Source organism: Chiloscyllium plagiosum, unplaced genomic scaffold (genome assembly GCF_037043375.1).
Source record: "Chiloscyllium plagiosum isolate Xiang-an unplaced genomic scaffold, Cpla_swu_hap1 HiC_scaffold_3, whole genome shotgun sequence".
Taxonomy (NCBI): Eukaryota; Metazoa; Chordata; class Chondrichthyes; order Orectolobiformes; family Hemiscylliidae; genus Chiloscyllium; species Chiloscyllium plagiosum.
The window spans coordinates 119832758-119847378 of NW_028270141.1; the positions used below are offsets into that span (position 1 = coordinate 119832758).

Here is a 14621-nt window from a genome sequence, read left to right on the forward strand (position 1 = left end):
TGTTAAAATTCGAGAGGCAAAGAACTATCCCAGAGGTCACTATTTAAAGTAAAAACTAGCAACTTTATTCTTTCAGTCCAACTGAGAATATTAAAACCAATAACTATTTGCATCTTCTTTCTCTTCAACCTATCTTTTATCTCCCACTCAATTAGAAACAACCGATAAAACAAAACCCGATTAAGATTTTTTTAAAAAGTCACGTTTCAAAAACCAGTCAGCTTTGTCGATCCTCCTTTGTAGATTTTTCTCTGTAGATTTTCTCTAGGTTGGTTTCAATATTCTGCTGTACAAACTGAAAGGTAGGTACCTTTTCAGAGAGCTGTTCTGCTGGCAGTCTGTACTTGTTGGTGGCTTGGCAATACTCCCCCTAACTGTTCAAAATGTCCAGTTTTGTATCCCCAAAACATCGGATCTTTTCACTGGTTTTAATATTATCAAAATGCTAAATTCAAATGTTGAAGTTGAATGATCAGCCATGATCATATTGAATGGAAAAGCAGCAGAAATATCCAATTGGCCTACTCCATTTCTCATATTCTGTGCTGCTTTGTGTGAAGGTGTGATTGTTAATTTTGTTGATGAAACAAAGTTGGAAAGTAAGTTGTGAAGAAGACAAAATAAAGCTACAAATAATATAGCTAAATTAAGTGAATGGGCAAAAATTTGGTAAATCAAGTATAATGTGGGAAAATGGAAAGTTGTCACTTTTGGCAGGAAGAATAAAAACATGGATCTAAATCATAAGAGATTGCTAAGGTCTGAGACGGAGAGGCATCTGGCTTTCCGAGAGTGTGAATTGCAAAAGGTTAGTGTATAGATACAACAAGTAATAATTAAAACAAAAGTTATTGTATAGTGTGGGGGGAATTGATTACCCAAGTAAGGAGGTTACGTTTCAGGTAAATAAGCATTTGTGAGATGATAGTACAGTGTACAGTATTTGTCATCTTATTTAAGGAAGGATGTAACTACATTGGAAACAGTTCAGAGAAGATTTGCTGGACTATTATCTAGAATAGGCTGGTTATCTTATGAGGACTACGGTTGTATCCACTGGAGTTTAGAAGATTAACAAATGACTTGATTGAAGCATTGAAGATCCTGAAGGGTCTTGTCTAGGTGGATGCGGAAAGGATGTTTCCTCTTATGGAAGAATCTAGAACTCATGATATCTGTTGGCAAATATGGAGTTGCGCATTATGTATAGATTAGTTTTCCTCATGAAAGATCATGAATCTTTGGAACTCTTCTCAAAGCATGATGGAAGCAGAGTAATTCGGCATTTTTAAGGCACAAGTTTGTCGATTATTGAGTCGATTATATACAAGGGAGTGAAAGGTTATTGAAAGTTGGCTGGAAAGTAGAGCAATCATATGAACCATGATCTTATCAAATGGTATAGCAGACTCAAGTAGCTGAGTGGCCTACATCTTGTAATTTATATGTTCAAATGCATATTGTATTTAATTTGATAATATGTAATTCATATTTGATCATTTCTTGCTGTAATATTTTTCACCCGGTTTCATTATAAATCTTTCAATTTTAGATAGCACAGATCCATTTGAGCATCTTTTATGAAATAACTAATTAATTTAAATGATAAAATGTTTGTGTTTGAAACTCTTAGATTTAGCCTATTACACTTGATGATAAGATGCTTTATATTCAGTTACATATTATGAAAGATCATAATCGTTTGTTGATTTATTTCTACTTTGTAAGGTTACAGACATTGCTGATGCCATGATACTGAAGCAGCTTTTCGAAAACCTATTTCAAAATGGTGTTGTTGTTGTTGCCACATCCAATAGACCACCCGAAGGTAAGAGCAGTAAGAAATGGATTAACTGCGATTATGATCACTCTTGGCAGTCTGGTCTTTGTGTATGAGCATTAATGCATATGGTGACAACTACATTGATCATGCTGTTTGAATCCATCGTACTTGATGAAACGATGGTGAGCTGCTGGTCAAAGATATGGAAGAGAAAATGGGGAGGAGGTGGTGTGGTGTTGTATTGGGTTCAATCTTGAAGTTGATTACAAAGCTGTACTTGTGGAGGCTGGGAGCAATTTTCCATTTGCTTCCTGACAATGGTAGTAGAAACTAAGATGGGTAAAAGTATTTATATTATTTGAAAGAGAAAAGAAATTAACTTTGACTTTTTCCATCCTCTAACCTTCCCGGAAGTTGTCACATAACTATCAGCTTAACTTGTTGCTTTAGGGCATTTGCATTTGCAAACTTTTTTCACTTATTTACCTTCTCAAGTTAGCATTTGGATCACTATTTATATCTTTAGCTAATTTTTAATGAATCCAAGAATTCTTCCTGCTCTGCATCGAGATAATCTTAATATTTAAATACCTTACTGAATGTTGGGAAAAATACTTAAAACAGGTTAAGTCCTCATCAAGCTTTTATTGTACTCAAAAACCTGCAATAATATTTTCTTTTTTTTCCTTGATCAGTAATCGTTTATACTTCTGTTGTGAGTACCCCAGGTAAATTTGCATAATAAATAGCATTCAGGAGTTGTCAAGACTTCCTCCCACATAACAAACCTTACCAACCTTGTGAACAAGTTTCATAAAATTTTGGCAACATAGCACAACTTATGGACATAAAGATTTAAGAGTAAGTTAATTCTGCAGGAGATATAATTCTAGGAATCTTTATTTGTCCTAATTATTGATATATCTGACCTCTGATAAAATTGGTGGTTAGCATTCAAGCTGTGATCCAGTGAAGATAGTCAGTCTGATGCTAGTTATTTTGTGGAAGATTTTGCAGGAAGCTAAGATCTGGGGCCTTTTGCTTTCTCTATGTTCATGATGGTTTGTAACTTGATCACCATAATTTGGTCCTGAAGGAGGCTTTATATTTAAGCTACGTAATTTGATTTCTATGATTGACTATATTTTTTGAGTCATAAAGTTGTACAGCACGGAAACAGACCCTTCCATCCAATTAGTCCGTGCTGACCAGATATCCTAAATTAATCCAATCCCGTTTGCCAGCATTTTGCCTGTATCTCTCTCAATCCTTCCTTTTTCCTATACCCACCCAGCCTCCATCATTTCCTCTGGCAGCTCAATCCAAACACGCACCCTCTGTGTGAAAAGGTTGCCCCTTAAGTCCTTTTTAAATCTTGCCCCACTTACCTCAAACCTCTGCCCTCTGGTTCTGTACTACCCCACCCTAGCAAAATGATTTGGTTTATTTACCCTATCTACGCCCCTCAAGATTTTCATAGAATTATAGAATCCCTTCAGTATGGAAATGGGCCATTAGGCCCAACAAGTCCACACCGACCCTCCAAAAAGAATCCACACAGACCCTTTTCAGTAGCCTATTACTGGGGAACCTTGATTATCCAAACGGGATGGGCGGGCACTATTTCGTTTGGTTAATTGATTAAATGCCTCCCCTCTGGGGCTCGGAGTTTTTAAAGTTTGCTCCTTGTTCAGGAGACTGCAGCAGGTCACCGCATGAGCCCCTGCCCCCAACTGACCTCCGTCCCCTGCTCCCCAACCCCGCTTGCACTCCCAATCCCGTCTAACATCGCCCCTGCCCCTAATCCCGTCCAACCCCGCTCCCGCCATGCAACACTGCCCGCCCCCACCTCCAACACCCCCCACCAAACGGTGTGGGGCACCTATCCACCCCCATCCCTCTCCGGATTGTACACAAACAACAGGACTGCTGCTGCCTTTGTGGGGTAAGTCTTCCAATAGTGCGCGTGCACACAGCCACAGCCAAGAACACTATCTTTTACTGCAACTTTTTGAGAGGTTCCACTTTTGCCCTGTACTGGAGAATGTTGGAGAAATTATCTGGGGAAGTGGGGGGGGGGGGGGGTGTTAGGGTACACCCCTCTGTAGAACTCCAGGAAAAGTGTGGAGAGAGAGAGAGGGTGGGAGGTCAGTCATTTGGAGACAGTGCCTGTTTAATCATTGTAAATAAAAGATGCGATCACTGTTGGAAACACGTCTTTGATGTAATGTTTCTATCGGGACCTCGAGATCTTCTTTGGATAATCTGATTTTCGGATAACTGGTATTTGGATAATCGAGGTTCCTCTGTATTCTACATTTGCCCCTAACTAATACACCTAACCTACACATTGCTGAACACTGTGGACAATTTAATATGGCCATGACACCTAACCTGCACATCTTTGGATTGTGAGAAGAAATCCACACAGATAGTGGGAGAATTGTCAAGCTCCACACAGACAGTTGCCTGAGGCAGGAATCCAACCTGGGTCCCTGGCGCTGTGAGGCAGCAGTGCAAATCACTGAGCCACAGTTCTCCCTATAAACCACTGTAAGGTCACATTAGCCTCCATTCCTCCAGGAAAAATAGCCCCAGCATCTTCAGCCTCTCCCTATAGCTCAAACCCTATCGCATTGGACTTTGAAAAATGCACAGTTTTATTATTGGATTTAAGGTTGCAGCAATATGGGCCAGAACTGCTTCCAAACTGCAGCCGTCCTTGTGTTTGACTTAATTCTAATGTGCATGTTTCAATCTGATCTGCTATGCAGCATTAAAAATCAAAAGAACTGCAGATGCTGTAAATCAAACATGAAAACATAAATTGCTGGAAAAGCTCAGCAGGTCTGGCAGTGTCTGTGAAGAAGAATCAAAGTTAATGTTTCGAGTCCAGTGACCTTTCCTCCCGGATGCAAAGCATTAACTCTGATTCCTTTTAACAGATGCTGCCAGATCTGCTGAGCTTTTGCAGCAATTTGTGGTTTTATGCTATGCAGTGATGTTCATGGGCCCTTCCACTCTGAGCTTCATCCACCTCACGTTGCCCCTAAGTCTTATTTCTGGAGCTTGATGACTTCATTTTTAGTGCACAGTTGAACGAGTGTTGACAGTCCTTCAACGCCCTACTTCAGGTATGCATTAGTCATGTGAGAATCTCACTTGGCTGCTGCTTAACAGTCTGGGTCATTGCAATTGATCCTGTTACACTGACACGAAGAACCACTTTGAGCAGAATATGCTGGACAACAAATAGGACAGAACGTATTTCTGTTCCTTGTAATATATTCCTGAAATGGTGCTTTCTATAGCATTGTAAAAGCTTAAAATACTATTCAATCTTAGTGAAACAACTGGCAAATGGTTATATCCATGAAAATTTACTGGCTGGAATTTTCTTCCTTTTTTGACACTTCTTCCTTTCTCTTGTGAGGATGGGGGTTCCTTACTGAATGTACAGTCCTGCAAATGGTAGTTGCCTTCTTTATCGTTCAAAAATAGCAATTCTTCAAATGTGGGTATGACAGGCTGTTTGTCTTCAGTGGATAGTAAAAACAAGGACTGCAGATGCTGGAAACCAGATTCTAGATTAGAGTGGTGCTGGAAAAGCATAGCACTTTAGGCAGCATCCGAGGAGCAGGGAAATCGACGTTCGAGCACAAGCCCTTCAGTGGGTAGAACAGTTGAGAACAATTCTATCTTCACCACACATTAATGTACAGGTACTTTCCTGTGAAAGCCTGTCAATGTTCAAAGGAGGCTCTTGCCTACTTTTCTCCCATTCTCTTCTCCCTTCCTGCTTCTCCACCTCCTCCTCTCCTTCCACCCTTCCCATTCATAAAGCAATGGCACTGAGATCAATCACTCTCAGACTAGATTAATGAAGCATGAACTCAGTGATAAAACTTGAGGCCAAGTTCTGAGCATGTTACAGTTCTGGTTCACTTTTTCTAACCAGGTGAGGTTATAGTGTGTGTTCCGGGTAGGCCCGAATAAAACATTAAAATGGCATTAATGGTTTACACTTCTGAGCTGCTTTGTAATTTAGACGTTAGGATACTTCTGTAAAAATATGAAGATAGTCGTGAGTTGAAAGCCTGGCTCTTGCCATGAACCCTTTTTCTAAAGAAATCCAACACTCCATGCTGAAGAGGCTGGTGTTCCAACGACCATTCATGAATGCCTCTAAACATATATTGACCATGAAAGTTGTCTCTTATGTACAACCTAAATCTGTTTATTATAATTTATTTAAAAGTACTTTGCTGGACTATTCCACTGTGTTTGAACAGTGGCAGTACCAGTTGTTTATATAGTCCTTGTATAAAAATAAACCTTTATCTCTCTCTCTTTCAGAGTTGACTTGTGTCACAAGTCTACATTGTAGATCTTTCTATTTCAGTTGGTCTGTGGACTTTCTGCTCTTGTTCACATCATAACTATCACTGATCAATAAAATGAGCTCTCTATATTGCTCGAGCAGGAATCAATTTTGTGTCTTTGGTCTTGCTATTATCTGCTATTGTTGGGGGATGCATTTGCCAAAGTTAAAAAAGAAATGTTATTATCAAGCTAAGTAGCAAAGCTAATATCAATTTTCTCTTTCAGACCTCTATAAAAATGGGCTTCAGAGGGCTAACTTTGTGCCATTCATTGCTGTCCTGAAGGTAAAGGAAGTCATGTTTTGATGTTTTTCTCTCTGACTGTAATATTGATAATCAGGGTTTACACAGGTTCCTTTGATCTTGCCTTCAAGGAGAATGCAGCTAATAATTACTCCACCAATGCTGCTAATGGAATTGCTGTTCGAAAAGCAGAATCGAACAATGACAGGTCCTTAGATTTTTGAGTGGCACACTGCAACTAGATAGCTTGTTTTTTTTCTTAACTCTGTGATTGCCACAGGCAGTTTTGGGGAAAAGAAAACTGTGCAAGGGGAGTTTGTGGAGGAATCTTGTAGGTGTAATCTCAAGGGAGAGGAAAAAAATGACATGTAGAAATCATCTGAATGGTGTTTTGAATCAGTGCATACACTGTCTAAGTACATTAACTCATTGTTGAGAGATCTATTCTTTTAAACGCAGACTTCGTTGTGAGTTTGGCATGATTATTTGGAAAATGGTTACCTTTTAAACAGTTTATTGGATTTATGTAATTGTTCCTTTTAGAGCATTATGTTTACCAGGATTTTAAACTCTGAATTGTGAAGATAAACTGCATTTTGGTTTTTTTTGTTGTTTGGGGCATGACTGTAAGTTTAACATTTTTTGTTTTTGAAATAATATTTGTAGCTGCTTAACAATTTGTTTCTTAGTCATTCTGAATGCAGAATGTTGCATTTTATTGATTGTATGCACCCAAAAGAGCAGAATCTGCAAATCAGTACAAAGGCTGTGGATATGGGTTGGTGTCTGAAGGTTTTCTGACAGATAATCTGGCAACCATGTTTATGATGACCTTTTCAGTAATCCTTTTTCATAGCAAGGCTTGAAAAATTCATTGCTTTTACCCAAGTCATTCAACTCTTTTCACTCATCATATACGTGAATGATTTATACTTAGGAAATGGAAGGCCGTTATCAAAAATGGTAGATGCTGTCAGTTTGGTGGTTTTGCTAACATTGTGAAAGAATGTATCAATATGCAGAACAATATAAATGGTGGAAGCGTGATTAAGACCATAAGGTAGGGGAGCAGGATAAGGCCATTCAGTCAATCGAGTCTGCTCTGTCATTCAGTCACGGATGAAATGTTTCCCTATCCTATTCTGCCTTCTCTCCATAGTCCCTTTAAATGACATCAAATTTTGTTTGCCAAAGTATGTATTATGAGAATGAAGGAGATCATTTTTTGGCAGAAAATTAGAATCTAAATCATGTAGAGCATTAAGGAGAACACAGATATATTAATCAGTAAAAGAGGTAACACAAGGTAAGGCCATCCAAACAGTCACTTTTATTCTCGCAGGTATAAAACACAAAAGCAAGAAGGTAATGTTTGGGTTATGTAGATCCAAAGTTCGATTGTGTGCAATACTGTGAACGGTTCTGTTATCCATATCACAAAAAAGGATTTTGAAGCTCTAGAGAGTAGAATAAAGATGTGCAAAGATGTTACCAAAATTGAAAGCTGTAGAAATGAAACTAGTCAAGCAGAGGTGTATTGTCCGGACCAGTAATCCAGAGACCCAATCTAAAGTTCTGGGACCATGGATTTGAATCCAGCTATGATGGTGAAATTTGAATTCAATGAATAAATCTTGAACTAAAATCTAGTCTCATGGTGATTATGAAACCAATGTTAAATGTGGTAAATCTAGTTTTTTAATGTCCTTTTAAGGAAGAAATGTCTGGCCAACATAACTAAAAGGCCTGAGAAAGCCACTAGTTATATCAGACTGCTACGAAGTCTGAGGTCAGTCTACATTCACCAAGGCACTGGAAACAGCGGTGGCATACTCAGCTCTGTCGATCTTGCAAAGTCCTTCTTGCTAACCTGTGCCAAAATTGGGAGAGCTGCCCCATTCAAGGAAAGTGATGGCACCAGATGGAGTACCGGGCCGTGCACTCAGAGCTTGCACAGATCAACTGGCAGAGGTCTTCTCCAATATCTTCAACCTCTCCCTGCAGCATGCCTCTGTCCCTGCCTGTTTTAAGAGGGCCAACAGAGGCTTGTTTCTGTAGTATAGTGGTCATCACGTTCACCTTACAGTGGTTAGCACTGCTGCCTCGCAGCGCTAGAGACCCGGGTTCAATTCCCGCCTCAGGCGACTGACTGTGTGGAGTTTGTGTTGAACCAACATTCTGGTGGTTACCATTGACCAGAAACTGAACTGAACTAGCCATTGAAGTACAGTGGCTACAAAAGGAGATCAGAGTCTAGAAATACTACACCAATAACTCCGAGCCTGTCAACCAACTTCAAGGCACAAGTCAGGAGTCTGATGAAATACACCCCATTGGCCAAGAGCACTCAGGAAGCTTGACACCATTCACAAAACAGCCCGCTTGATTGGCACAACATCCTTAAACATTCTGTCCCTCCACTATTGATGCACAGCGGAAATCCAATGAGGCACTTTGGACAACACTTTCCAAACTCATGACCATTAACATCTGGAAGTTCAAGGGCAGCAGGTATATGGGCACTGACACACCATTCTGGAATATTATTGAAGATTTGAAAACAGTGCTATCAAGTGGCATTTACTGATGAATAACCTGTTCATTGTTGGTCAGGTTAGGTTCTGCCAGGGCTACCTCATTCCCGAACTTGTTGCAAGCTTGGCCCAAACATGGACAAAAGGGCTGAACACGAGGGAAAGTGAGGGTCACTGCCCTTGACATCGAGACAACAAAATTGTCATTCTTCCTCCAGGTGTTGGGTGGTTAGGGTTTGGCTATGGAGGAGACTCAGGACTTGCACGTCCTTGGGGATATGCAAGGTGGAGTTAGTACTAAGCCACCGGGCTTAGTACTAACTCTGAAACATTCCGCAAGTTGGCATGCTGTCTCCCCAACCACGTCAGATGACGTGTGTGGAAGTACAGCTAACTTTCTGCCAGATGTGGAAGGATCCTTTGGGGCCTTGGACGGAGGTGAGAGGAGAGGTGTGGGCGCAGGTTTTGCACTTCTTGTGATGGTAGGGGAAGATGCCAGGACGGGAGGATAGGAAGGTGGAGGGTTGTGGATCTGACAAGGGAATTGCAGAGGGAATGGTCTCTCTGAAACACAGATAGTGGTGGGGAGGGAAATATATCTCTGGTGGTGGGGTCTGTTTATAGGTGGCAAAAATGGTGAGGATGATGCGGTGTATCTGGAGATTGGTGGGTTGGACAATGAGGACCAGTGGTGTTCTGTCCTTGTTGTGGTTGGAAGGGTGGGGTTCAAGAGTGAAGGTGCAGGAAGTGGAGGAGATGTGCTGGAGTACATCGTCGACCATATGGGAGGGAAAATTGTGGTCTTTGAAGAAGGAGGCCATCTGGGATGTTCTGCGGTGGAATTGGTTCTCCTGGGAGTAGATGTGGCAGAGGAAGAAGAAATAGGAATAAGGGATAGAATTTTTACAGGAGGCAGGGTGGGAGGAGGTGTAGTTTAGGTAGCTGTGGGAGTCTGTGGGTTTTTAGTGGATGTCAGTGTTGAGTTGCTTCGGGAAGTGGAGAAGGAGAGGCCCAGTAACGGGGGGGGAGGTGTCTGAGATGGTTCAGGTGAACTTGAGATCAGGGTGGAAAGTGTTTGTGAAGTTGATGAACTGTTCAACCTCCTCATGGGAGCACAAGGTAGCACCAATACATCATTGATGTAGCAGAGGAAAAGGTGGGGGATGGTGCCAGTGTAGCTGCAGAAGATGGACTGTTTCAGGTACCCAATGAAGAGGCAGGCATAGCTGGGCCCCATGCGGGTACCCATGACTACCCCTTTGGTTTGGAGGAAGTGGGAGGATTGGAAGGGGAAGTTGTTGAGGGTAAGGACCAGTTTAGCCAGTCGAATGAGAGTGTCAGTGGAAGGGTACTGGTTGGATTGGCATGAGAAGAAGAATAGAACACTCTCCACTTAGCTGGATGAGTGCAGCTCAAACAACCACTGAAAGCAGCACATGATAGGATGTCGGAAAATGAAGAGCAAGCCCCTCCCACATATTTCACTAAAAGACATCTTGATGTGAGGCACTGAGTAAAAGGTGAGATACAGCCTGCGAACGTTGTCAGCAATAGATTGTCAAGGATAAACTCCCAACATGTGGAGACACATCAAACAGGTGTCCTCCTTTTACCCAGTGTTGTAGTATTCTATTCCTGCACTCCTTTCACTCAGCTCCTTGGAAGACAAAACCTGTCCAAGGAAGTACTGATACCTGAGATTAAAACCCTTTGTGATATTGAAATGACAACGCGGTAAAAGTGAGTATGTTTATTTTATTCCCCGCCCCCAATTATATCTATTGTAATGCGTAAGTGGTAAGTAAAATCAATGTGTAACAATCTTGTTCATTATTTTTGTATACTCTAAAATACATAGCCTGATTGGATCCCTTATAAGCAATCTACCGTACATATGGTTTTTTTTAAAGAGCTGCAGGAGTCTTGCATTAATTTGAAAAATTTAAATTTGGTTAAAAGAGATGCTGCTTCCACTGGACCACTCCATCCCCCAGAGTCTAAAGTTTTAAATGAGACAAAAATGAAGTAACCCTAACAATAAAATCAAATCAAGAACAGTAAACTTTCCTGTCTTTCAATTGATCCTTTCATTAATCAGTAAAGGCAAAACATTCAGAAATTTGAATGTTTCTCTCTTTGACTTTAGATTGCTCACATCCTATGTTACCAAATCAAGCAACTACCTTGATAGTACGATGTAATTTCAGAATTCACAATGTATTGGTCTTGCTGTGGAGAGCTAGAACTGAAACTTGGATGATGTGACTGCTGTGATGTTTTTACCATTGTAAACAAACATAACTGTTGCTTTTTACAGGAGAACACTGACCTCTGTTGTTATTGCTGATCTTTAAATCATTTAATTTTGTAAAAGTTTGTTTCCAATGGATACTATGAGCCATTCTGATCACATAGCACATAGCTAAAGTATATTGAGATGTTAAACCATTTGCCCTTGTAAGCTTCTTTTATTCGATAGATTGGTGTTTCTTAGTATTTTTGTTACTTGGATATCTCTGTTCCATTAACAAGCATCATTGCAATAGTGAATGGCATGAGCAATTAACCATCCTCTTAGAGTCATCTGCCTAGAAGCTTAAATTGAGTTGTCAGATTGCAGCCTTATAAGACTTTGACCCTACAACAGCCTTTTATAAACTACAATGACCCAAAGACCAACCTGTGAGGTCAGTACTGTGACCTCTGTGCGGCTGTCACCTGAGCTGAGTACTGGGGTTAATCTGCTGCCGACATATTTGCTTATCAATTGACTTTGCAGTGCAGAGTCTGCCCACTGATGTCAATTTAATTCTTTGTTGTTCATGACAAGTTCTAAATCTTTGCCACATAAGTTTTGCATCAATTTTTAAAAATATGCCTTTCCTCTTCATTTCAAAAGTATGTTAGGCTTATTTGGTATCATACAATTAGGCCTATATCAATGGTGTATTCTTTAAGTTTCTAATGAAGGCCTAACTCTAACCAAGCCTTACCCACTAACTCCCACTCTAGTTGAAAGGATCAGGGCCCATAATGAAACTAATAAATTTCCTCTGTTTTTGGTGTACTGATGTAATGCCGAATCAAGTTTTCTGTTTTTAATCCCAGGGCAATTAGTATAGTCATTGGGATTTTTAAGTTCTTTGTTACAGGCCACCTCGGAGGTCTGCAGAGAAGAACCCTAATCCAATAAACGTCTCATTTAGATCATGAAAAGAAAGACTAAGGAGAAGCCCCACAGGAGAGGTCGTTTCCACTGCCTCTAAGCAGCAACACTATGGGGAACTGTCAAATTAACCGGGAGGTCCCCATATTTAACATGCATTTTCTGTTGAAACTAATAATAGAATAATTATTTAATGCAGGTAGAACCTTTATAACAGGCCATAAAAGAAATAATAATTGTCCTCCAAAGAACTTGCCATTATGTTAGCTGTCTTGCAAAAGGCATGGGGGAGGGTGTGAGAAATGCAAGTAATAAATAGCTCTGGCTGAAGTTGGTCACAGAAAAAAGAATTGATAATTAGATGTAATTAGGGTGTATGAATCGTTGTCTTCTGTTTTGGGAATGAATAAATTTGGAAGAAAAAACCCTTGTGGTGAACATGCTTTGATGTAAGAAGAGTAGTTGTGGCTTGGCAGCATAAAGGCAGTGTTTTATACTTTTTGCATAATAGCTGTAACACAGAAATGGTGAAAGGACTATAGCCCCCTATTTGCTTTAGACCAAGTGCTTTGAGGTTGGTTGATTCTTTTCAAACAAAAAGCATCAAAAGTTTTCAGCTGTTGGTAATGAGGAGTAGACCTCAACACAGCTGAAGGAGTGAGTTATCTCTAGTTTCTCCCTCTGGACTGAACAATAACAGATCAAAAAATTGAACTTGCATCTTAATTGTGATTGAGGCGCAAGGTAGAGTTTGTAGGTGGAAAAAGTGTTTTAACTTGACTTTTTGCAAGCTTGTGGTGTTGCATGTAGTAATGTAGCATGCAAGTATGACTTAAGTACAAGTACTGTTCACAGATGTAAACTTGTTCCTGTTTTGTGATGGTGGGTTGGACATTCTCAGTGGAGATGATTTTATTGCAAAAAAAGAAATGCACATCACGCTGCTATTTTGGCTTCTTCCTGAGTGATCACTGTGTATAAAGGGAAAATAACTACGGAGGGTTGTTCCAGCACTGTTTAGAATTGGTTCCTTGTGCAAACATAGCAACTGAGAACGACTAATTCTTCCCCTGGTTTTACTAATTTGTTGCTGTTTCTGTTCATGTTTTGCCTATCAACTACAGAGGAATAAAGGTTTATTACAGGAGTTCTGGAAGGAATTGTGTTTCAAATTTACAGCTATATGTTAGATTTTAAAAGCTTAAGGATTGACATATTGGTTTCAAAATTAACAAGATAATTAAACTGTAAAGGTTTTTTCAGTGTTGCTCAACAACAGTCAGCTGTTTTGCTTTACCATTGAATCCTCTAATCCTATGTACAGCTTGGATCTAATGTCCAAAAAATGTTATAGACTAAAGCCGAAAAGTATCTGGGGAAAAGGTATTCAAATAAGCCAGAATGAGGTGAAAAGTTGGATGCTGGATTAAGCTGATTTCATCTGTCCATTGTGGTATTGGTTTATAATTTCACTACATTTAACGTTCAAAGGAAGTGCTTTCAAAATGGGGTTTAATTTCCTCTAATGCCATACTTGTTTGTTGTTCCCATGTGTATACATAATCTATTAGAGATGTTTAAGATGATGAGCTGATTGATGGGAAGCTGTTTTCTCTGGTGTGGTGTCAAGGGCATGACCTTGAAGTTAGGGCTAGGCCATTCAGCGATGATGTTGGGAGTACTTCTTCACACAAAGGATAGTTGAAATCTGGAACTCTGTTCCCCAAAAAGCAGTTGTGGTTGGGTGTCAATTGAAAATTGAAAGATTTAAAGACACCCTTGCCTCACAAAAATGTGGATTTAAGATGATCTAATTGTTTGGAGGAACAGGCTTAAGGGAGCGAATGATCTGCTGTTGACCCAATATTCCTCAATGTGTGAAAATAGGAAATACTTGCAAAGCAAACCACTGCATTTATGTTTTAAAAAGACTTGAGTTAATTGGAAACATGTTTTAAAATGCAGGAAAAGTTCAGTTATGGATATTTGCCACCAATGAAAAGGTGTTTGTGTTGTTTCACTCAGACCTACCCTGATGGAATCATCATATCGCTTTGCGGATATTTCCTCCCAGTCACTTGAGTGTGTTTTCGTATTCCAATCTTGATTCTCAGACATTGGCTCAGATTTGACTGTGATAGATGTTGTTAAATGGCCTACCATAGATTAAGCCTTAGCCATGTACAAAAAGGATTTTGGTTTTTTGTGTGGCAAGGAGTGAATGTGTGAGCTGATAATATTCAACAAGGGCAAAATGAATACATCGATTGCATCTGTGGTATGTTTTTGTTTTGTTTGTGCCCTTTCCACACCAGTTCTTTGCATATGTTGCTTCCAGGTTTGATTTCTTTGAAGATTTTTGACCTGTCTTCCATTTTTCCATGCTTTGCTAAATGTATTTAATCTTGAGCTTTGCTCCATGTTTCCTCCCCTCCCCCTCAATGACACCTTTACCAAGTTAGGCTGGTTCCCCGTACTGCAGCAAAGCGATTTCAAGATCCTCTCTTCATCTT

At 40.0% G+C, this 14621-nt stretch overlaps 1 protein-coding gene across 6 annotated transcripts in view; it reads left to right on the forward strand.

Moving 5' to 3' along the window:
- Nucleotides 1-14621, forward strand: part of afg1lb (AFG1 like ATPase b) — a 164750-nt gene that overhangs the window by 95430 nt on the left and 54699 nt on the right. For all 6 annotated transcript variants that reach the window (XM_087982918.1, XM_043687086.2, XM_043687085.2 and 3 more), the window contains 2 exons: nt 1729-1828; nt 6392-6450. In XM_087982918.1, the coding sequence (XP_087839044.1) occupies nt 1729-1828; nt 6392-6450 (159 nt within the window). The remainder of the gene's footprint in view (nt 1-1728; nt 1829-6391; nt 6451-14621) is intronic.